Below are 18332 nucleotides of genomic sequence, written 5' to 3' on the forward strand. Positions count from 1 at the left end.
CCCACGGTTATAAATGAACCTCTATTCCTTATTAAGACTTGTGTTCTGGGGGGGATCTAAATATAGTTTTTGCACATTTGCAAGGTTGTCTCAGATTGGTGAGTTGAGGAAGTGAGGATGATGCACTAAATGGATGTGTAGGGTTTTGCTATGCTGCTCTTCGATATTCTGTTTCCTCTTGACTTATTTTTATCGCTACACTTTGTTGAGTTCCTGATGTAATATATCTGGATCTTTGCAGTAATGGGAATGAAGAGCTATTGTCTAAAATAGTAGGCAACTTCAGATTGTAACATTTATTTCTGTTACAATATACGATTTGAAAAAAAAAGTTTTACCATTTATGACATTTTCTGACATGTAAGATTACCCCCTGATTTTCAGTACTGTGTCTTAAGTACTGCTGTATTATATAATCACTTCAGCCTGTAAGTGTATCGGAGAAGTATTTGATTTGCTGTTGGGCGAGACTCCTCTTAACTCGATGGGTCTGTATGATAGATGCTGTGTCATGCCGTGAGCTGTGATCCTAGAATATTTAGCTTGATAACAGTCACACAAGATCTCAGATGCCAATAAAGCTTCGTTCTCCCATCTGCCTTACCACTAATTTTTTTTCTTTTTCCCCAGCAGGATATAGACCGACCACTGCATCGGACTTGATTTATCTTTGGACAACCTGCCGCAAATGCCTCCCCCACCCCTGCCCCGCACGTAGCCAGGATGGAAAGCTACGTTGTCAATAGGATGGGACCTGACGAATAGCTGGCTTTCTCATGAAGATGTTGCTTGGATCCGTTTTTAAATCCATGTGGGAATACTTGCCATGCAAAGAGGCTTTGAGATTTTTGACAGATTCGCTCTTGGAACATCTGGCATCTTGGGTTTGATCATTTCTTTTGTGCGAGTGGATATAAACTAGTGCTGCCGCTGTTAGCGGGACTAGCGTGAAGAGGATTGAGCATGCCCTTTCAACGACCAAACCGCCTGGGTGGCGTCTGGCGGGCCATGTGTCCGCGGCTAGGCCTCAGTGCTAGCCTGGACCTGCCATTCTTGTGTTGGATATTAGGCTTAACCCTGCACGCCCAGCTCGCTGCCTCGCAAAAACTGGATGAGACGGACCCTGTTGTCACTACGACTTACGGCAAACTGCGAGGATTCAAAAAAGAACTCAACAATGAGATCCTGGGGCCTGTCATCCAGTTCCTGGGCGTTCCCTACGCAGCACCTCCAACAGGCGAAAGGCGCTTCCAACCGCCTGAGCCCCCTATTTCGTGGTCAGATATCCGTAACGCGACTCAGTTTGGCCCCGTTTGTCCCCAAACCTTGCTGGAGGGCAGGCTACCGGACGTTATGCTGCCGGTTTGGTTCACCAACAGTATTGAAGTGGTGTCGTCCTACGTACAGGACCAGAGCGAGGACTGCTTATTCTTAAATATATACGTGCCAACGGAGGATGGTGAGTTTATGTGCGGGCAGGACGGACAGACCTGTCTTTGTCATCTCACTGTGTCAGTTTCCTTCGTGCAGAATGTAGTGAGTGCAGCGGGGAAAAAAAAAGAAGCATGATCTCTGCATGGCCGATGCATGCCGCTGCTTAATGTGCAAGTGTGCGTGTGAGCGCGGCTGTATGTGTGTCCTAACCTTCCCACCATTCCCTGTACATGCAGATCTTTCTGTGTGCTGCAGCACGTCCATTTTAGGTGGTTGGTTTTCTTTCACCCCCTTTTACTTGTTATACAAACACTCACTTTAGTCTAAACAGCCCATAATGTTATAAAATGAACCATAAAAGGGGGGAACATTTTATGCAGTATTCATGATGATGATGATTTAAGTCAGAGAACAACTTCTTGTTAAACTCTTCTCTTCCTCTTTCAGTCAAGTTGTGCTGTTGCATGCTCCTGATGTCCATAATGGACTCCCATGTTATTTTTTAGTCTTCTATTCATTTTGCAGTAAAAAGAATATCCAAGGAATGTGCCAGAAAACCCGGCAAGAAAATTTGTAGAAAAGGAGGTATGTATCCACCGACATAAACCCTAAAAGAGAACAGGCGAAGATCTCCCCCCTCTCTACAACACCAGTCCAGATCTCGGCTCTCTGAGGTCGCATGTCAGAGAAGAAACCATAATTGATTCCCACCATGAAGAGTTAACTGGGGAGACCGAGCCATCTCTTAAATCAGATGGGCACACTTTGAACTTGCAGAGTCTAATCTCAATTAAAAGAGATGCTATCTGGATTTCATTGGCTTACACTGGCTGTATTGATCATAGCTTCATCAGGATAATGTCTCTAGCTCCCCCACCCTGACGTACCCTACCTTGGCCCCTCCGAACATTGGGTTTGATGACAGCTCGCCTTAAATAAAGTATCCCGTTAATACGGCCTCCCTGGCGACAAGATCAGTCATAAAACGTTCCAGCTGGAGAACATTCTCCTATCTTCTGCTGGTCTGACATGGCAAAAAATAAATGAATGTATAAATAAAATACATTCCCCACCAAAACTTCCTGTTTGGCATACAGTGGTTAAAGGGATAGTTCAAAATCAATCAATCAATCAATCAATAAATAAATATCTGTCATCATTTTACTGACTTTCTTCTGATGAAAACAGAATGTTTCAAATATTTTGAAGAATTAACATTTTGGTACATACATTCTAAAAAATGCTGGGTTAAAAACAACCTGAGTTGGGTTGAAAATGGACAAACCCAGTGATTGGGTTGTTTTAAATGTTTGCGGTTGGGTTAAATGTTTGCCCAGTGTGCTGGGCAGTTTTATTTAACCCAATATTATTTAAAAATTACTAAATGGCTGGCTTAAAATAAACCCAAAATAGGTTGGGAATTAAAAATCAGACACATAATTACTATAGTCAACAAATAATTATCAAAAGGTGAACATTTATTAATAACCCATTTAATAAATGTTTTTTAATTGTTATTCAATAAATTTATTAATAAATGCTCGTTTATTAAACATATTAATAAATGTTCATTTATTAAACATAATAATAAATGTTAATTTCCAACATATTGTGGGTTCATTTTAAGCAAGCAATACAGTAATTTTTTAAACAATAGTTGAGTTAAATAAAACTACCGAGCCGGTTGAGCAAACCTTTAACCCATTTGCTGGGTTAAAACAACCCCAACGCTGGGTTTGCCCAACTTGGGTTGTTTTTAACCCAGCATTTTGTAGAGTGTATATTGAAAGTCAGTAGGGGGTACAAAACCACCACAACCACATTTGGAATGATATGAGGGTGAGTAAATGATGAGAGAATTTTAATTTTTGGGTGAACTATCCCTTTAAGCCGGTGACCCATCCAACATTTAAATGTTTTCACAGCAGATGAAGGTTGAATCACTGTTGAATTTTGTTTTAAATTTTGCAAATCAAATCAACATTGATATTCGGACATTGTTTCAACGTACTTTTCCGATCTTGTTACATTTCAATGTTGATTTGACAGTTGATTTTCAAATTATTGTTTCAACATTGAACCAGTGACTGAAATTATTTTAACCACATTTCAATGTTGATGGTCAGTCACTTGCCAGCTGGGGAACTAATTTTCATCTGTGTTAATCTACAGGACAAATCATCTTAGTAGGTGAAGGCCAGTGAGGACACAGATAGCATCTTGCTCTGGGTTTATCATGAATGTTTAGAAAATGTTGTAACATCTCTAATGTTTGCAGTTAAATCATGTTTCCAGCATGCTGTGTAATAAGACCCACCATCATCACAACTGGAATTGTTTGAATGGCAAAGAACAGTTGTCTCTTGTGTTTTCAAAAATAATGGAGGCATTTTCTCATAAAATTGCTACGTTAGATGGAGTGGCTTTGAGAGGCGCGAGTGAGAAATTTGCTCAGATTGAGAATTTCTGGGTAAATGATGTAAAAGCCCTTCTCTTTTGCTATGAATATCACACTTGATTCACATCTAGTGACATGGTTCATATGCCCCTAGATCAATCCTTCACTCAAATTGTGTTTACTATGAGAAATAATTGTCAATGATATGTCTTTTTGTGAACAAATTTCATTTCCATTTAGACTCCCCACATGCTGTTTTGGAAAATTTGTGCTTTGTGCTTTCTCATGGGGGGAAATGCAGTGATGAGATTTCATGTTTGGACCCCTAGCTCATGCTTTAATTGGATTTGAAATTCACACCTCTACGTTTAATTCTTTTAATGGAAACCTTTGATTTCGAAAGCCTAATTGCATTTACTCTTCTGATAGATAAGAGTGGCATTAAATGGTTTTTAGCAGCACAGTGTTGTCTCGATATCTTTGTGTAATTAACTACCTTAAAACGCCGTGAACGGACACAGCGGCATTACTAACTCAAGGATGTTACTGTCAAGGACGATGTTAAGACATAACATTTAATCGGTGCCTTTTCGTTCAAGGTTTTTATCGCATAGCAGACTGTCGCATAAATCAAAATCTTTCTTGATAAAAAGACAACAGTTTAAGCCACGGTAAGCTATTAAAAATTCATTCAAAGCTTGTAACAGGGGCTTTTGTTAATGAAAATTTAATAATGTTGGTTTTCATTTCTAGTGTGACACTGTGTGATGATATTTAGCTGCGTCACAAGAATTGAGTTGCCGTCAATAAGCTCTCTCGCTCTTTTCTTGTCCCAGTTTTGTAATGGTTGATGGTAGTCCTAAGGGAAGTGCGATGCTTGCTTTGCGCTAAGACAGGAATGGATTTGCAGCCCCAGTGCTTCGCTTTCCATATTTTTTTTGTTCCCTCTCAGTTTCTGCACCCTCCCTTGAGATGGTCTGTAAAACCCGAGCTGAAATTCGCTCCGTCTTGGCTGGGTGAATGGCGCGCGGAGGAGCCAGGGTTAGAGGCGAGGGTGGAGATGAGCGGAGACGTCTGTTTGTATTGAGGCCGGGGGTGGTGCTCGCAGAAACTCGGAGAGAAACTTGATCATCTTGGCAGGGCGTAGAGTTAGAGGTGTGAGAAAGCGAGGCTGAGTTTGTGTCTGTAAGTAAGAGGTTTGTCACACTTGTTTTGGAGGCTTGCAGGAGATGGTGGAGCGTGGGCGGAAAGAGCCGCAGTGTGACAGAGCAACAGGATTCCTCTGGTTCAGGGTTGTCCAACTCTCAAAGGAAATCAGATTGGAATCATACATACATGCGGTGATCAGAATAACCTGGGCTTCGCTATAACTCGCTGTGACTTAAATCAAATTTCTCTCTGTGGGATATGCGATGTTTTGAAAGTCAGTCTATTGAGAAAAATGTCGAGTTCTGCATCTAATAATGTAGTTTTGGAAGAACTTTGTTCATTATATACATTATTATGGTGTATTGCAGTCCTGGGGCTTTGGTAATAGTGTTTTTAAAGTCATGATTGTAGATAAAGATGTCTATATATGTTCTATACTTGCAGGAAACACCTTACATTTTTTATTTGGTTCTTCTTTTTAAGAATGATTAACTAGATTTTTACATTTTCTGTAGAATTTGAGTGGTGCTTGTTGGTATGGATCCTGATGCTATCATGGTAGGGCATTGTGGGTGATTGCTACACCGTAATACTCAATAAGTTCAGAATGCTCAAAATATTTAAGTAAACTAACTAATTTTTTTTTAAGTTAGTTGAACTTAAAATTTTTGTGACAAGTAGGGCGGGGCCGAGAGCTGTGGAAGCAGAGCAAGGTCAGTGTGGTGCACAGGTGTCTCTCATTAACAATCACGTCACCGTCATCACCTCGCTCCCACAGTTCTCAGCCTCGCCCAACTCATCATAATGTTAATTACATACAGTTCATTTGCATAAACATAACATTCAGATCTTGGTTAAATGTTAGATAGCAAATAACGCATGCTATTATATCTATCAAAGAGACTGTCATTATATACTTGCATGTATATAATCAAGCAACATACAGTACATATGGTCTTAAAAGTTTTGCAGCCCATCCTCAACCTAACAACAGGTTCTACTTTTCACCACAATGGTAACCCTACAAAACTAACATAACAGAACCCCCTGTAAATCCCAACATAACACAACATTAAACACTAACTTATGTCTCCCTTGTTAATCTTGTGCAAAAAACACACAAACTAACACTTAATTTCAATATTTATTTATACTGTCTGACGCAAAGCATACTGGGAGTTAGAAATCTGCTGCAACTCAACTCAATCATATTGAGTTCAGCTTACTACAATGAAATTTTGAGTTCACGCAACTTTTTTTCTATTAAGTACAATGAACTTTCATTATTATTTGAGTGAAACAAACTCATTTCATTTAATTAATTTCACTGTCCGGTTTTACAGTGTAGGGTGTTGCTGTTTCCGTTGCTAGTGTATTATGGGTAGTTACAAAAGCCCCCACACCAAGGTCCTTATTGGTGAAAACTAACAAGTAATGTCCACGTCAAAATTTACTCCGAGAACTAATAAAAAAAAATCTGCATATTTTGTACACTCAAAAAAATGATTTTTTGATGCTGTTCACTTTATTTAAACAACTTATTTTAATTCAACACCATTGTATTAGGTTTCTGGTTCAAATTTAATTGCTTCATGTTAAATTGACTTGAAACTATTACTTTTTGACTTAACTTGATGTTTTCATATTAAAATAGCATATTTCAATCAAGTAAACTCAACCAGGACTCAATCAAACAGGGCTTTCACTTCCCATCATGCTTTGCAGTTGGGCTGATCTGGGAGAGTAAATGTTGAAATAAAGTGTTATTTTAAGCAGTTTTTAGCAACATGAGAAAATGGAGAGAATTTTTAATGTTTACTGTTCTATTATGTTGGTATTTAAAAGTTTCTGTTATGTTAATAGTTTTGGGGTTACCATTGTGGTGAAGTGTAGAACATGTGCTTGGGTTGAGGACCTGCTAACAACAATTAAAGTTGTTTTAATAATAAAACAATTATTTTGGGCGTACCATAGATGGAATAAAACTATCTTCTGGCTAACACCTAACAATAAGAGTCTTTACAGAGTAAAGATTTTGTAAAAGTTGTGAAAATTGTTCTTGAACGCATCCACTAAATAAACTAATCATTTAAACTGGATTGCTTGTTTTAATTTCTGTTTGATATTAATTTTAGGATAATTAAACTTAATGGTTTTGGACAAAATTAAGAATGTTAACCTGATTCAACTAAATGGCATTGAGTTAACCTTATGTAATAAATTTAAGTTAACCGAAATAAATAATGTTAATTAAATGCAACATAACCATTACGTGGAACCTGTTGACATAAAAAAAAATTAAGTAAATCCAACGTATCATTTTTTTGAGTGTATAAACAAAATAATAGTCAGGACTCAGGACTCTTAGAACATTTTGTTGTGACATTATTTCAGCACATTTTGTCTTCTCTCAATATTTCTCTCAAAACTTTTAACTATAGTGACTTACAATGAGGTACATCACATGTAAAATCAATTAATTGATTAATTAAACAATTGATTGATTAATTAATCATACACTAGCTAGTATTCTATCATGAAATAATAATATATAATTTATATATTAATGCATTTACCAGCAAATTTACCAGTCTATGATCAACAAACCACATGAAATGAGGTAACATTCATCTCTGTAAAACAAAGGGTTAGCAAACACTACTAATTAACAAATTAGTAACAAGTCATTTGTTGATATATGATGTTATAAAATCATGCCAGAATAAAAAAAATATATATACATTTATTACATTTTAAGATATTTTAATCACAAATGAAGTGGCTGTATTGGCCTTTGGACGGTTAAACCGAATGACCTTTTGACACTTCAAAATCTTTAAAATACCTTTATATGTAGCAAAATATAACTAAAACCTTTTGGATTCAATAAAAGAGATCTAGTTGTACTACCTTACGTACTTTGGATGTCATAGCTTTGTTTTTTATTTTTATTAAGGTGATGTTATAAAACATTATTTTACATGATGTTTTAAAACTGTTATACAGGTGGGTGCAAAAAGTCTTCCTGTTCTACCTTAGCATGCATTTTCATAGGCTTTCTTTAGCAGTCCTGACTCACAAATCTATTTGTTCAGAGTCTATTTGAATATTGAATGTGTGTGTAGGTGTGGGATGGAGTAATATTACTGTAGGTTATGCTTTTCACCATTGTTTCAGAGTCATTTTCTGCTCACTGTGCTTTTGTATGAACTTCCTGTGTGACATGAGGGCCATGTTGTGTAGGTGATGATGTCTCAGTTTGAATCAGTAATGAGGGAATCGTTTCACCATGATCGATGAATACTAACAACAGACTGCTGGATCATTTTGTATCAGAGAAAATCCAAATCTAATCACTGACTCAGTCCGACTCACGCACACTCATCCTCAGCCTTTACCACGTTGTTTTCTAAAAACAATCAATAGTCTATTGCAGTCTTAAAGAGGTCATGAACTGCATTTTATAATGTAAAATTTTATAATGTTCTCTAAGGTCCACTTATTGTTATCAAGATTTTTACACCAAAAAACAATCTAATTTAGAAGTAATAAGCAATTTTCTATCCTGTTTATGACCCTCTATTTTGAACATTCAGTTTTGATAGGCGTGCCACATTCAAGACTTGGAAGTAAACACCCACTGCTATGATTGCAGCGTTCTCTATGCTTTCTTCCATATCCGATAATCCCAACGCATTGACCCCATTAATGCAGAAGCATAGGAAAAACAGCAAATCACAATTATCACAACTATTCAGTTTGACTGCGGCGCTACAGTATAAATACTCAGTACATATCAAACGATCTATATCACACAAAGCAATAATGACACATGGTAAAAACACTGTTACTCACACATGTGTTGCGACATTACTGTCAGATCCAATGTAGTTGGCTCTGCATAATTTTATTTTCAGTCTCTCTGAAAAGCCTGCGTCGAACAATCTTGTTTAAAAACGTTTATATAGTAAAATGAAGCCAACAAACTAACAGTGTCTTACTGACATGAGTTCATCCAGCTTTTTTAATGTTAGGATCACAAGCAAGGCAATGCAAAGACTGTTTTTCCACAATTTGGCACTTCAAAAGGTCTTGTAATCCACAGAGGCATCTCTATGGTTTTGTTGCTGGGGTAATCCTGTGTTTGTGTCTCTCTCATATTTATTACTACATGACATGCGCTAATCGGTGAGCAGGGCTAAAGAAGCAATGATGTAGAAGTAGGTGTTGATCTTCTTCTGCAGAGGTGGTCTTTCGTCGCACTATGACGTAATAATGTGACAAAATCCGAGACGAGTCGTTTTCTGAGCATGGTTTCAATAAAAGCTGTTTTTGGACCAATAAGGAAGTTTTGAGTTCTGAAACTTACAGGATATTATTATAGTACGATGGCATCTAATATACTGTATGTCAAAAGATCAAGGAAAAATTGATTTCTCAATTCATGACCCCTTGAAACTGCCTTGACCAGAGGTCTGGAAAACCAGTCTTTCATCTGACAATACAGATTTACTTGCAAGTCATGATTTAATGAAAGAGAACGGACAAGGCAGCTTTTACAAAGTCTTAATTTGTTTTGGGGGTGGGCTAGAACAGATTTTCATGCTTGAATGTTCAAAAAACAAATTTTTTTCACATATTTTAAGCACCTTTCTTCCCAGTCTGTTTAGTTCTCTACGAAGCCCCTTCTTCCAAAAGCGTAATGTGTTCTGACTGGTTGGCTGGACCAGTGTGCTGTGATTTGACTACTGCTTCAAGCATGTTTTGGAAATGCCACGCCCCTTACCATAACCGTGCGTTTCAACACACTAACTCAACTAGACCTTGCCTTGGGCAGGAATTATTTAAATGAGGATTATTGTGATGTATAAGTTCCTAATAATCAATAAACAATTATTAGATGAAATAAATTAAATGTTATATGTATATGTTTTATTAAATTGTTATGCTTATACAGAATAAATGAAAATATATCAGTCTAGCTACTGTTATATTTTAGGAAGGGAGTCCTTCATATATTATATTTAGGGGTCCTTGGCATTAAGAAGTTGGTAACATTTTACAATAAGTTTCCATTAGTTCATGTTAGTTAATGCATTAACTCAAATTTTCTTACAATGAGCAATACATTCATTACAGTATTTATTATTCTTTGTTAGCATATTTAAAGGTGACCTATTATGCCCCTTTTGACAAGACATAATATAAGTCTCTGGTGTCCCCAGAATGTGTCTGTGAAGTTTCAGCTCAAAATACCCCACAGTTTTTGTGGGTGGATTGCTTTAAATGCAAATGAGCTTGTGCTCCCCGTCCCCAAGCTCGCTCGTCATTCCAATACACTGAGGCATACATAATATAGATGCTAACACAGCAAATATAACTCGCAAAATGGATCGTTAAACTGTTCTTAATGCAGCATATAACATAGGTATGGCATGTATTTTGTGGATGTTTGCTAAAATTGGATTCTGAATGATTTTGATAGCGTGATGCACGGCTAACGTGGCTAAAGCTACACACTGTTGGAGAGACTCAATAAGAATGAAGATGCATTCATGAATTATACAGACTATTCGCATTTTTGGGTTAAAAATGAAAATAACGACATGGCTCTGGTCTCGGTGAATACAGTAAGAAACAATGGTAACTTTAGCGCCATTTAACAGTACATTAGCAACATGCTAACTAAACACATTCAGGAAGACAATTTGCAACTATCACGAAATATATATGAAATTGGATCAGTTGGTATCGATCCATCTTTGAGCATCAATTTCTGTGCAAATCCTGTGTTTTACTGACGATCGTGTGAAGCGTTCTAGTGTTAATGACTTACAAATACTGGTGTATGAATTTATCTGGACACATTTCCTTCATAAATAAAATTACACCACTGCGTCCTTAGTGGCTCAGATGCCAGGAGTTTATGGAGACTCATATGTTTGCTATTATGGCCGTTAACAGATCAGTGATAATGTTTACATAGCTGAGACATATCAATATCACAAGCTCAGGGATGGTCGTTCTTGAGTGCTGCTGTCCTGCAGAGTTTTGCTCTGACACAGCTCATCTTCCTTCATGTAGCTTTAGTAATCCTGAAGACATTCAAGTGTGTTTGATCAGGGTTGTAGATAAACTGCGGGACAGCTGCTGCTGCACTCCAGGACCAGTGTTACTCGTCGTTTGCGAAAACAATGGCGGCGCCGTGGGTGGAAACATACAGATTCAGGGGGTGGTAATATTATAATAAGATCCCCTTCCTACGTCACAAGGGGAGCGAAATCAGAACGGCTCAATGCTTGTAGAAAAAGGCTTACCAAAACAAAGTTACTGGGTTGTCCTTTTTCACATTTTCTGTGCTGGTAGATGCTCCAGAGACCCAATTATAGCACTTAAACACGGGAAAAGTCAGATTTTCCTGATATGACCCCTTTAATAAAAATCCAGCTAGTCATTGAAAGTTCATGTTAGCTTAGGTCCATTAAATATTAATAGATACAACCTTTGATTTTAATAATGTATTAGTAAATGTTAAAATTAACATTATCTGAAATTAATAAATGCTTTTCAATATTAGTTCATTTTAACTGTAGTTAGCATGTAGTTAGCAAATGTAACCCTATTGTAAAGTGTTAGCAAAAAGTCTGAAACCCCCTAGACTAGTTTAGACTGTATTTTTGTGTTCATTTTAAAGAGTAATTGCAGTAATTCACTTTATATCATTGAATCACTGAACAATGAATTAAGCAACCATCAAAAATGCAAATACAAATCTGATTACTCTTGATTTAACATGAGTAATAGCAATCATTAATCGTGCATTGATAGAAACGGTTCATCATGTGCATTGATTAAAACAATTCTCAGTTTCACTCAAAGTCAGTCATCACAGTGGTAGACCATGACAAACTCGTAAAACCTCCCCATGGACATATGAGCGGTGTTGAGGAAAGTTACTTTTAAAAGTAATGCAATACAATATTGCGTTACTCCCTAAAAAAGTAACTAATTGCGTTAGTTACTTTTTATGAAAAGTAATGCATTACTTTACTTTTGCATTACTTTTTCTCACCTGGGCTGGGCTTGCTTGTTTGTTTGTAAGCCTCAGGCTGAAGGAAATGCATATTTATACCTGTACAGTAGTGGGTGCAGCTCAAACAAACCAATCAGCTGTGCTGCCATTCTGGATTAAAGAAGAATAGGTAGATGGAATGGAATTAAAGAAGAATAGGAAATGGAAGTTCAACACTCTTTCTAAATCTAATCTAAAGTAATTTTCGCTTATTATTGAAGGTCATCACTGAAGGTCAGCAGCAGACATTGGTTAATAAAGTGAGATTAAATACATAAAGTTCATTATTACAGGTTTGCATAAAATTCTGAGATTGCATTTCACTGTTTTTATTCATTTTGAGGAATACTGAATGTTTTTGTGCAAGTGAGATGAGTAAATGCATGTTCACATTTAGTCTAGAACTACAATAACCATCATGTTCACACAGCGCACACAATGCCTCTGCACTTTTTCTCTCAACGTGGGGACAGGAGAGCTCTCAGTCAATAAATGTGAAAATGTAACTTGCGTAACATATTTGAAAAAGTAACTTAGATATTTTGCTGTAAATTGAAACAGTAATGTGTTACTTTACTAGTTACTTGAAAAAGTAATCTGATTACGTAACTCAAGTTACTTGTAATGTGTTACCCCCAACACTGAATATGAGATATACTATTAGTGGTTTTAAATCCTAAAGAGGGTAAATTAAATATAGATATGCATGTAATAATGCAGTAAAAGCAAACAATTTTCTGCTCCAGAGCTGAGACAGATATTTGTCCCAACCTGGCACTCTCTAAATTTAGATTTCCAGTAGATTTGGGATTTCTGGTTATATTAGTGGGATTAGGATAATTTAGTTCTTGGCTGTTTTGCTGATTTATGACTCGTCCCTCGTCCTAATTTTCGGTTCTTAAATTCCTACCCGCCCACAGAAAATGTCACTCTGTCCTTTAAGTTTTGGCATAAATATATTGCTTATTTAAGAAAAAATATAGTAAAAAACCTATAAGAAAAAAAATATTCAAGCGATGGCGTTGTGTTCTTCAGCTCTAAAGCCGTTGGTCTGAACTGTAAAATTCCTGTGCTAAGTGTAGTGCCAAGTTGCGTTAATTACAGTTTATGCTAAAATGGAGCGTATTAGAGGAAACAGACTGGCGTGTGGCACCTGGCGCTGTTCCCAGATCAGCTCAAAGCATTTTCTCATAACATAGATGACAACAACTGAACCTTGTGGAGAGGAAAAAGCAGAGAGGAAGTGAAGGGACAGGCTGTCGCAGATGGTGCATGTGCAGGGGAGATTGTCTAAATGCTTCTTTCACCTTGAAATGACAATGAGAGGCTCGCGTTTGACCCAGAGCCTGGCGTTCGTCGAATGCACAAACAAATCACATACATACACTGTCTTGAGCAAAATAATGCAGTTGGAGAATTGAGTTTTTTCTATATTTGTCTTCAGTAACCGAGTTTACTCCGAGCATGTTTGAAAAGATGTCTAGATAGCTTTTATTTGCAGCACTTTTCTGAAAACTAGTTAATGTTAATGGCTATTGATGACAAAACCCTTTGGGGAAAAAATAATAGAAAGCTATTGCGTTATATGAAATTATGTTGTCAGCATTTTCAGAGGTGATACTGGAAATTGTTGTAGAGGCACTTTGTCACTATTGTGCTTGTTTTGAGTTTCAAATCTGAAGTTTCACAACAATGTTTTTATTAATTGCCACCAGCCTACACAGACTGTGAGAGTTAGCAGCTTGAGGTCACAGAATAGGCCACTATTATGTTGTAATTAAATAAAACAAATGCAAAAAAAAAAAAAAAAAGGTACTTTTGAAACACAAACGTTTGTGAGTTCCCATTGTGAGGTATGTTCCAAAGCATAACCAGAATTATGTTACATTCTAAAATACCTTCTGCATCTACATATTTTACTTATAATATTTTGTATTGTGACATTATTTCAGGACATTTATCCCAAATTCTCTTTGATGCATCTGGTATTTCTTTATGATGATTTTCATACTGTAATTTATTACTATTTTTAATTAAAATTTATATGTACATTTAGTCATATTTATTTATGTATGTTTACATGTATTCATTATGATTTTATCCATATGAGCTACATATGAAAATTATGTCACAGCCTTAAGGTAATCATTGTACACATTTTCACAGAAAAGGGCACTATTATGTTGAAATTAAATAAAACTAATGACTAAAAAAAAAAAAAAACACACCAACAACAACAACAACAAAAACCTAGCTACTTTTAAAACCAAATTGCTTGAAAAAAATTCAAAATCTTGTGAGGTGCCAAACACATTGTGTGTTCCCATTGTGAGGTATGTTCTAAAACGTAGCCAGAATTATGTTACACTTTAAGATATCTTGGGCCCTATTTTAACAATCTGAGTGCGTGGTCTAAAGTGCACGGCGCAAGTGTCCTTAGGGTGTGTCCGAATCGACTTTTGCTGGTTTAATAACAGGAAAAATGGTCAGCACGCATGGTGCATGATCTAAAAGGGTTGTCACTATTCTCTTAAAGGATTAGTCCACTTTCAAATAAAAATTTCCTGATAATTTCCTCCCCCATGTCATCCAAGATGTCCATGTCCTTCTTTCTTCAGTCCAAAAGAAATTTAAGGTTTTTGATGAAAACATTCCAGGATTTTTCTCCTTATAGTGGACTTCAATGGTCTCCAAACGGTTGAAGGTAACGAACGTGGCGCCAGTTCCGTTTTTTTCCGTAAGTTGAATAGGGAAGGCGTAGGACATTTAGCGTAAGCTTTTTGAAGAATACGGAATCGCATTCTGGTGGAAGCACTTGTGATGCGATCATTTGTGCCTCTAAAGCATATACATTTTGATTTTTTTTTTTTAGAAAATGACCGATCGTTTCGCTAGATAAGACCCTTATTCCTCGTCTGGTATCGTTTAAAGCCCTTTGAAGCTGCACTGAAACTGTAATTTTGACCTTCAACCGTTTGGAGACCATTGAAGTCCACTATAAGGAGAATAATCCTGGAATGTTTTCATCAAAAACCTTAATTTCTTTTCGACTGAAGAAAGAAGGACATGAACATCTTGGATGACATGGGGGTGAGTAAATTATCAGGAAATTTTGAATTGAAAGTGAACTATTCCTTTAATGAGTCATGGGTGTGTTTTAGGCATAACGTGCAATGAACCAATCAGAATCTCATCTACAGCAGACCATCTACAGCAGGGGTCTCAAACTCAAATTGGCTGGGGGCCGTTGTTGTGATTGACACCTCATTAGAGGGCCATTTTAACATTCAAGCACAAGAAAGCGCAAAATTTCTGAAAATTTACTTTTCTTTGCATTATTTCTCATTTACTTCAAATTTCATTACTAAAATATTTTTGCCATACTTAACAAAAAATGTCCTTTCCAGGCGTGCCTGTGCCGCGGCGAGATGAAAACATCTAAACTTTTCAGAATGCCGCAAGAGCACTGCAGTTCATGTGACAAGGACCAACCAATGAGCTTCGGCCTTTCCTTAACAGCATCAAAAACTCAGCCGAACAGCTGATCATAGCTGTACATGGCGGGTTTTTATTTGTCATCTCCATAAATATATCTAGTAGTAGGGCTAATGCAAGGACTAGAAATCAATTTTTCTTTTGCTGAAACTTCCTTGTCATCGTGGAGAGCGCAGTTCATTGTTGCATAGCAACACACAGGAGTGAAAGTACTTTTGAAAGAGGGAGAAAGCGGCACGGCCACTTAAGTGATGATATGTGAATGGCCCCTTAGAACTGCAACTTTTTCTTTGCATATCAGACAGGTAGCAAATAGAGAATAATAATAATAATAATAATTTAGAGTGCCAGATTATGTTTTATTTTTGAGATCAGCTGCGGGCCGGGTGGAGGGGGGCCCATGGGCCAGCAGTTTGAGACCACCGATCTACGGGAAAAGCCGGATTCTACCAAAGCATTTTTATTTTTATGCACACAATAATAATCTTTTACATTGTAATCCTTTTATTTTTAATATTTGGCATGTTTGTGTGCTGCTGCGCATCCCTGTGTATGCACGCCTAGAGGTGTATATTACTAACGCACTCTTTAAATATCAAATATATATATATATATATATATATATATATATATTGCGCCATTGACTTTAGACCAGGTTTCAGTTGGTCAATGGCGCAGTCTATTTCAGTTGCCTCAAAATAGCAACGCGCCAACAATGCACCTGAACACACCTCTTTTTCAAACCAGGACACCCATGGGCGCACAAATAGGTGCAAATACATTTGCAATTTAAACAGTGTGGTGCAGGACGTGAAAATGATAACTGCGTCAGGCTGAAACTAGCAAAAAACACTTGTGTCACGCCTGGCGCCGCCTTGCACCTGGTGTATGATAGGGCCCCTTATTTTACCCTTATCATGACAAAAATGTCGGATAGAACCTTATGATTCCAAGGGGACACATTGTCGTGTACCCTTAGTTAGGATGATGTCTAAGTAGAATTGTCCAAGTAGAACAGTAAGGCAGCTCACTAGATTTTGGGACAGAGCTAAACAAACCATTATCAGTCTGAATCTGAATTGAAGAATGTCTAAGCACTTTCCACATCCCTTTCATTATTGGTTTTAAAGTTAAGGCCAGTAATTAGTTTCACTGATCCTAGGAAGTGTAACTAATCAGAATAGGCCCGCGCCAGTCAAGTAGAACAGTAGTTATGTGCCTGTTCTCTTCCAGACTGCAAAACCCAAAGTCAGTTCATCCCAACACAATCAATGACCGTCTTTGTGTTTGCTGTCACCGCCATGACTGCCGCGGACACTTCTGGACCTCTAATTAGAGCGGAGGCATCAATAACTCATCACTCCCTTCATTAAACATATCGGCGGCCATGCGGCCGTCTCGGGGCAGTGTCACGACAGCGTTTTGCTGCTTCAGTAGTTTGCCACGTCCTCTGCCGTCTGTATGCGGTGTATGTCATTACTGAAGGGGTCATTTAATCACAGAGAGAGATCATAACAAGCAGAAAGAGGCAAAAGTAACACACGTCCTGCAGACGGCCCCTTATGCCCAGACACACAGAGAGCCTTTGAGTAATGAAGGACAGGAAATCACATTAACGGGCCACGGTTAAAAGAGGGATTGGCCGGGAGATCAATAAGTAGAAATCAGTGTTCTTGAAGTTACTTTGAAACTCTAGTTATAGTTTATAGTTTGAAAAAGTTTAAGATGCTAATAAATTGAAGCTATTCGAGGACAATAATGAAGCTGTTTTTTTAAAAAAAAAAATAGAACTATCAAAAGTTTTTTTGTCTTTTTTTGGAATCAGAGTAGCATTTACCTGGCACAATAACAATTATTAGTAAATTGCAATTATTAATAGTTTTCACTAAACAGCAATTATTAATAGTTTTAAAAAATATCATTTATATTAAAAATAATTTAAATAACTGAATTAAAAACAGTGAAATCAGCAGCACCAATTAGCACAGTATATTCTTATACTATATTATTTTCTTATTAAATTTTATTAATCATTTTCTTATATTAATATTAATTTTCATTGATATGAAAAAGGTGTCAAATGCTGCAAATAAGTCTGAGGAAATCGGTGCTTTTTCTTTCTTCCTTCCTTCTGATGGACTGAGATGTTTGGTGTGTTTGATTATTACCTCATTTTGTTTAGTTTATTTATCCTTCCTTCCTTCCTTCCTTCCTTCCATCCATCCATCCATCCATCCATCCATCCTTCCTTCCTTCCGACTGAGATTTTTGGTGTTTGATTATTACCTCATTTTGTTTATTTTATTTATCCTTCCTTCCTTCCTTCCTTCCTTCCTTCCTTCCTTCCTTCCATCCATCCATCCATCCATCCATCCATCCATCCATCCTTCCTTCCTTCCTTCCATCCATCCATCCATCCATCCATCCTTCCTTCCTTCCGACTGAGATTTTTGGTGTTTGATTATTACCTCATTTTGTTTATTTTATTTATCCTTCCTTCCTTCCTTCCTTCCATCCATCCATCCTTCATTCCTTCCTTCCTTCCTTCCGACTGAGATTTTTGGTGTTTGATTATTACCTCATTTTGTTTATTTTATTTATCCATCCATCCATCCATCCATCCATCCATCCATCCTTCCTTCCATCCTTCCTTCCTTCCTTCCTTCCTTCCTTCCTTTCTTCTGACTGCGATTTTTGGTGTTTATTACCTCATTTCGTTTATTTTATTTACCCTTCCTTCCTTCCTTCTGACTAAGATTTTTGGTGTGTTTGATTATTACCTCA

At 37.1% G+C, this 18332-nt stretch overlaps 1 protein-coding gene across 7 annotated transcripts in view; it reads left to right on the forward strand.

Annotated features, from left to right (window-relative positions):
* Positions 1–18332, forward strand: part of nlgn1 (neuroligin 1) — a 322087-nt gene that overhangs the window by 77832 nt on the left and 225923 nt on the right. For 3 of the 7 annotated variants that reach the window (XM_051912622.1, XM_051912619.1, XM_051912625.1), the window contains exons 2-3: positions 631–1459; positions 1960–2019. In XM_051912622.1, coding sequence (XP_051768582.1) covers positions 964–1459; positions 1960–2019 — 556 coding nt within the window. In that variant the 5' untranslated portion in view covers positions 631–963. The remainder of the gene's footprint in view (positions 1–630; positions 1460–1959; positions 2020–18332) is intronic. The other 4 variants (XM_051912623.1, XM_051912621.1, XM_051912624.1 and 1 more) reach the window with 2 other exon arrangements.

This window comes from Ctenopharyngodon idella, chromosome 11 (assembly GCF_019924925.1).
Source record: "Ctenopharyngodon idella isolate HZGC_01 chromosome 11, HZGC01, whole genome shotgun sequence".
NCBI classification, from domain to species: domain Eukaryota; kingdom Metazoa; phylum Chordata; class Actinopteri; order Cypriniformes; family Xenocyprididae; genus Ctenopharyngodon; species Ctenopharyngodon idella.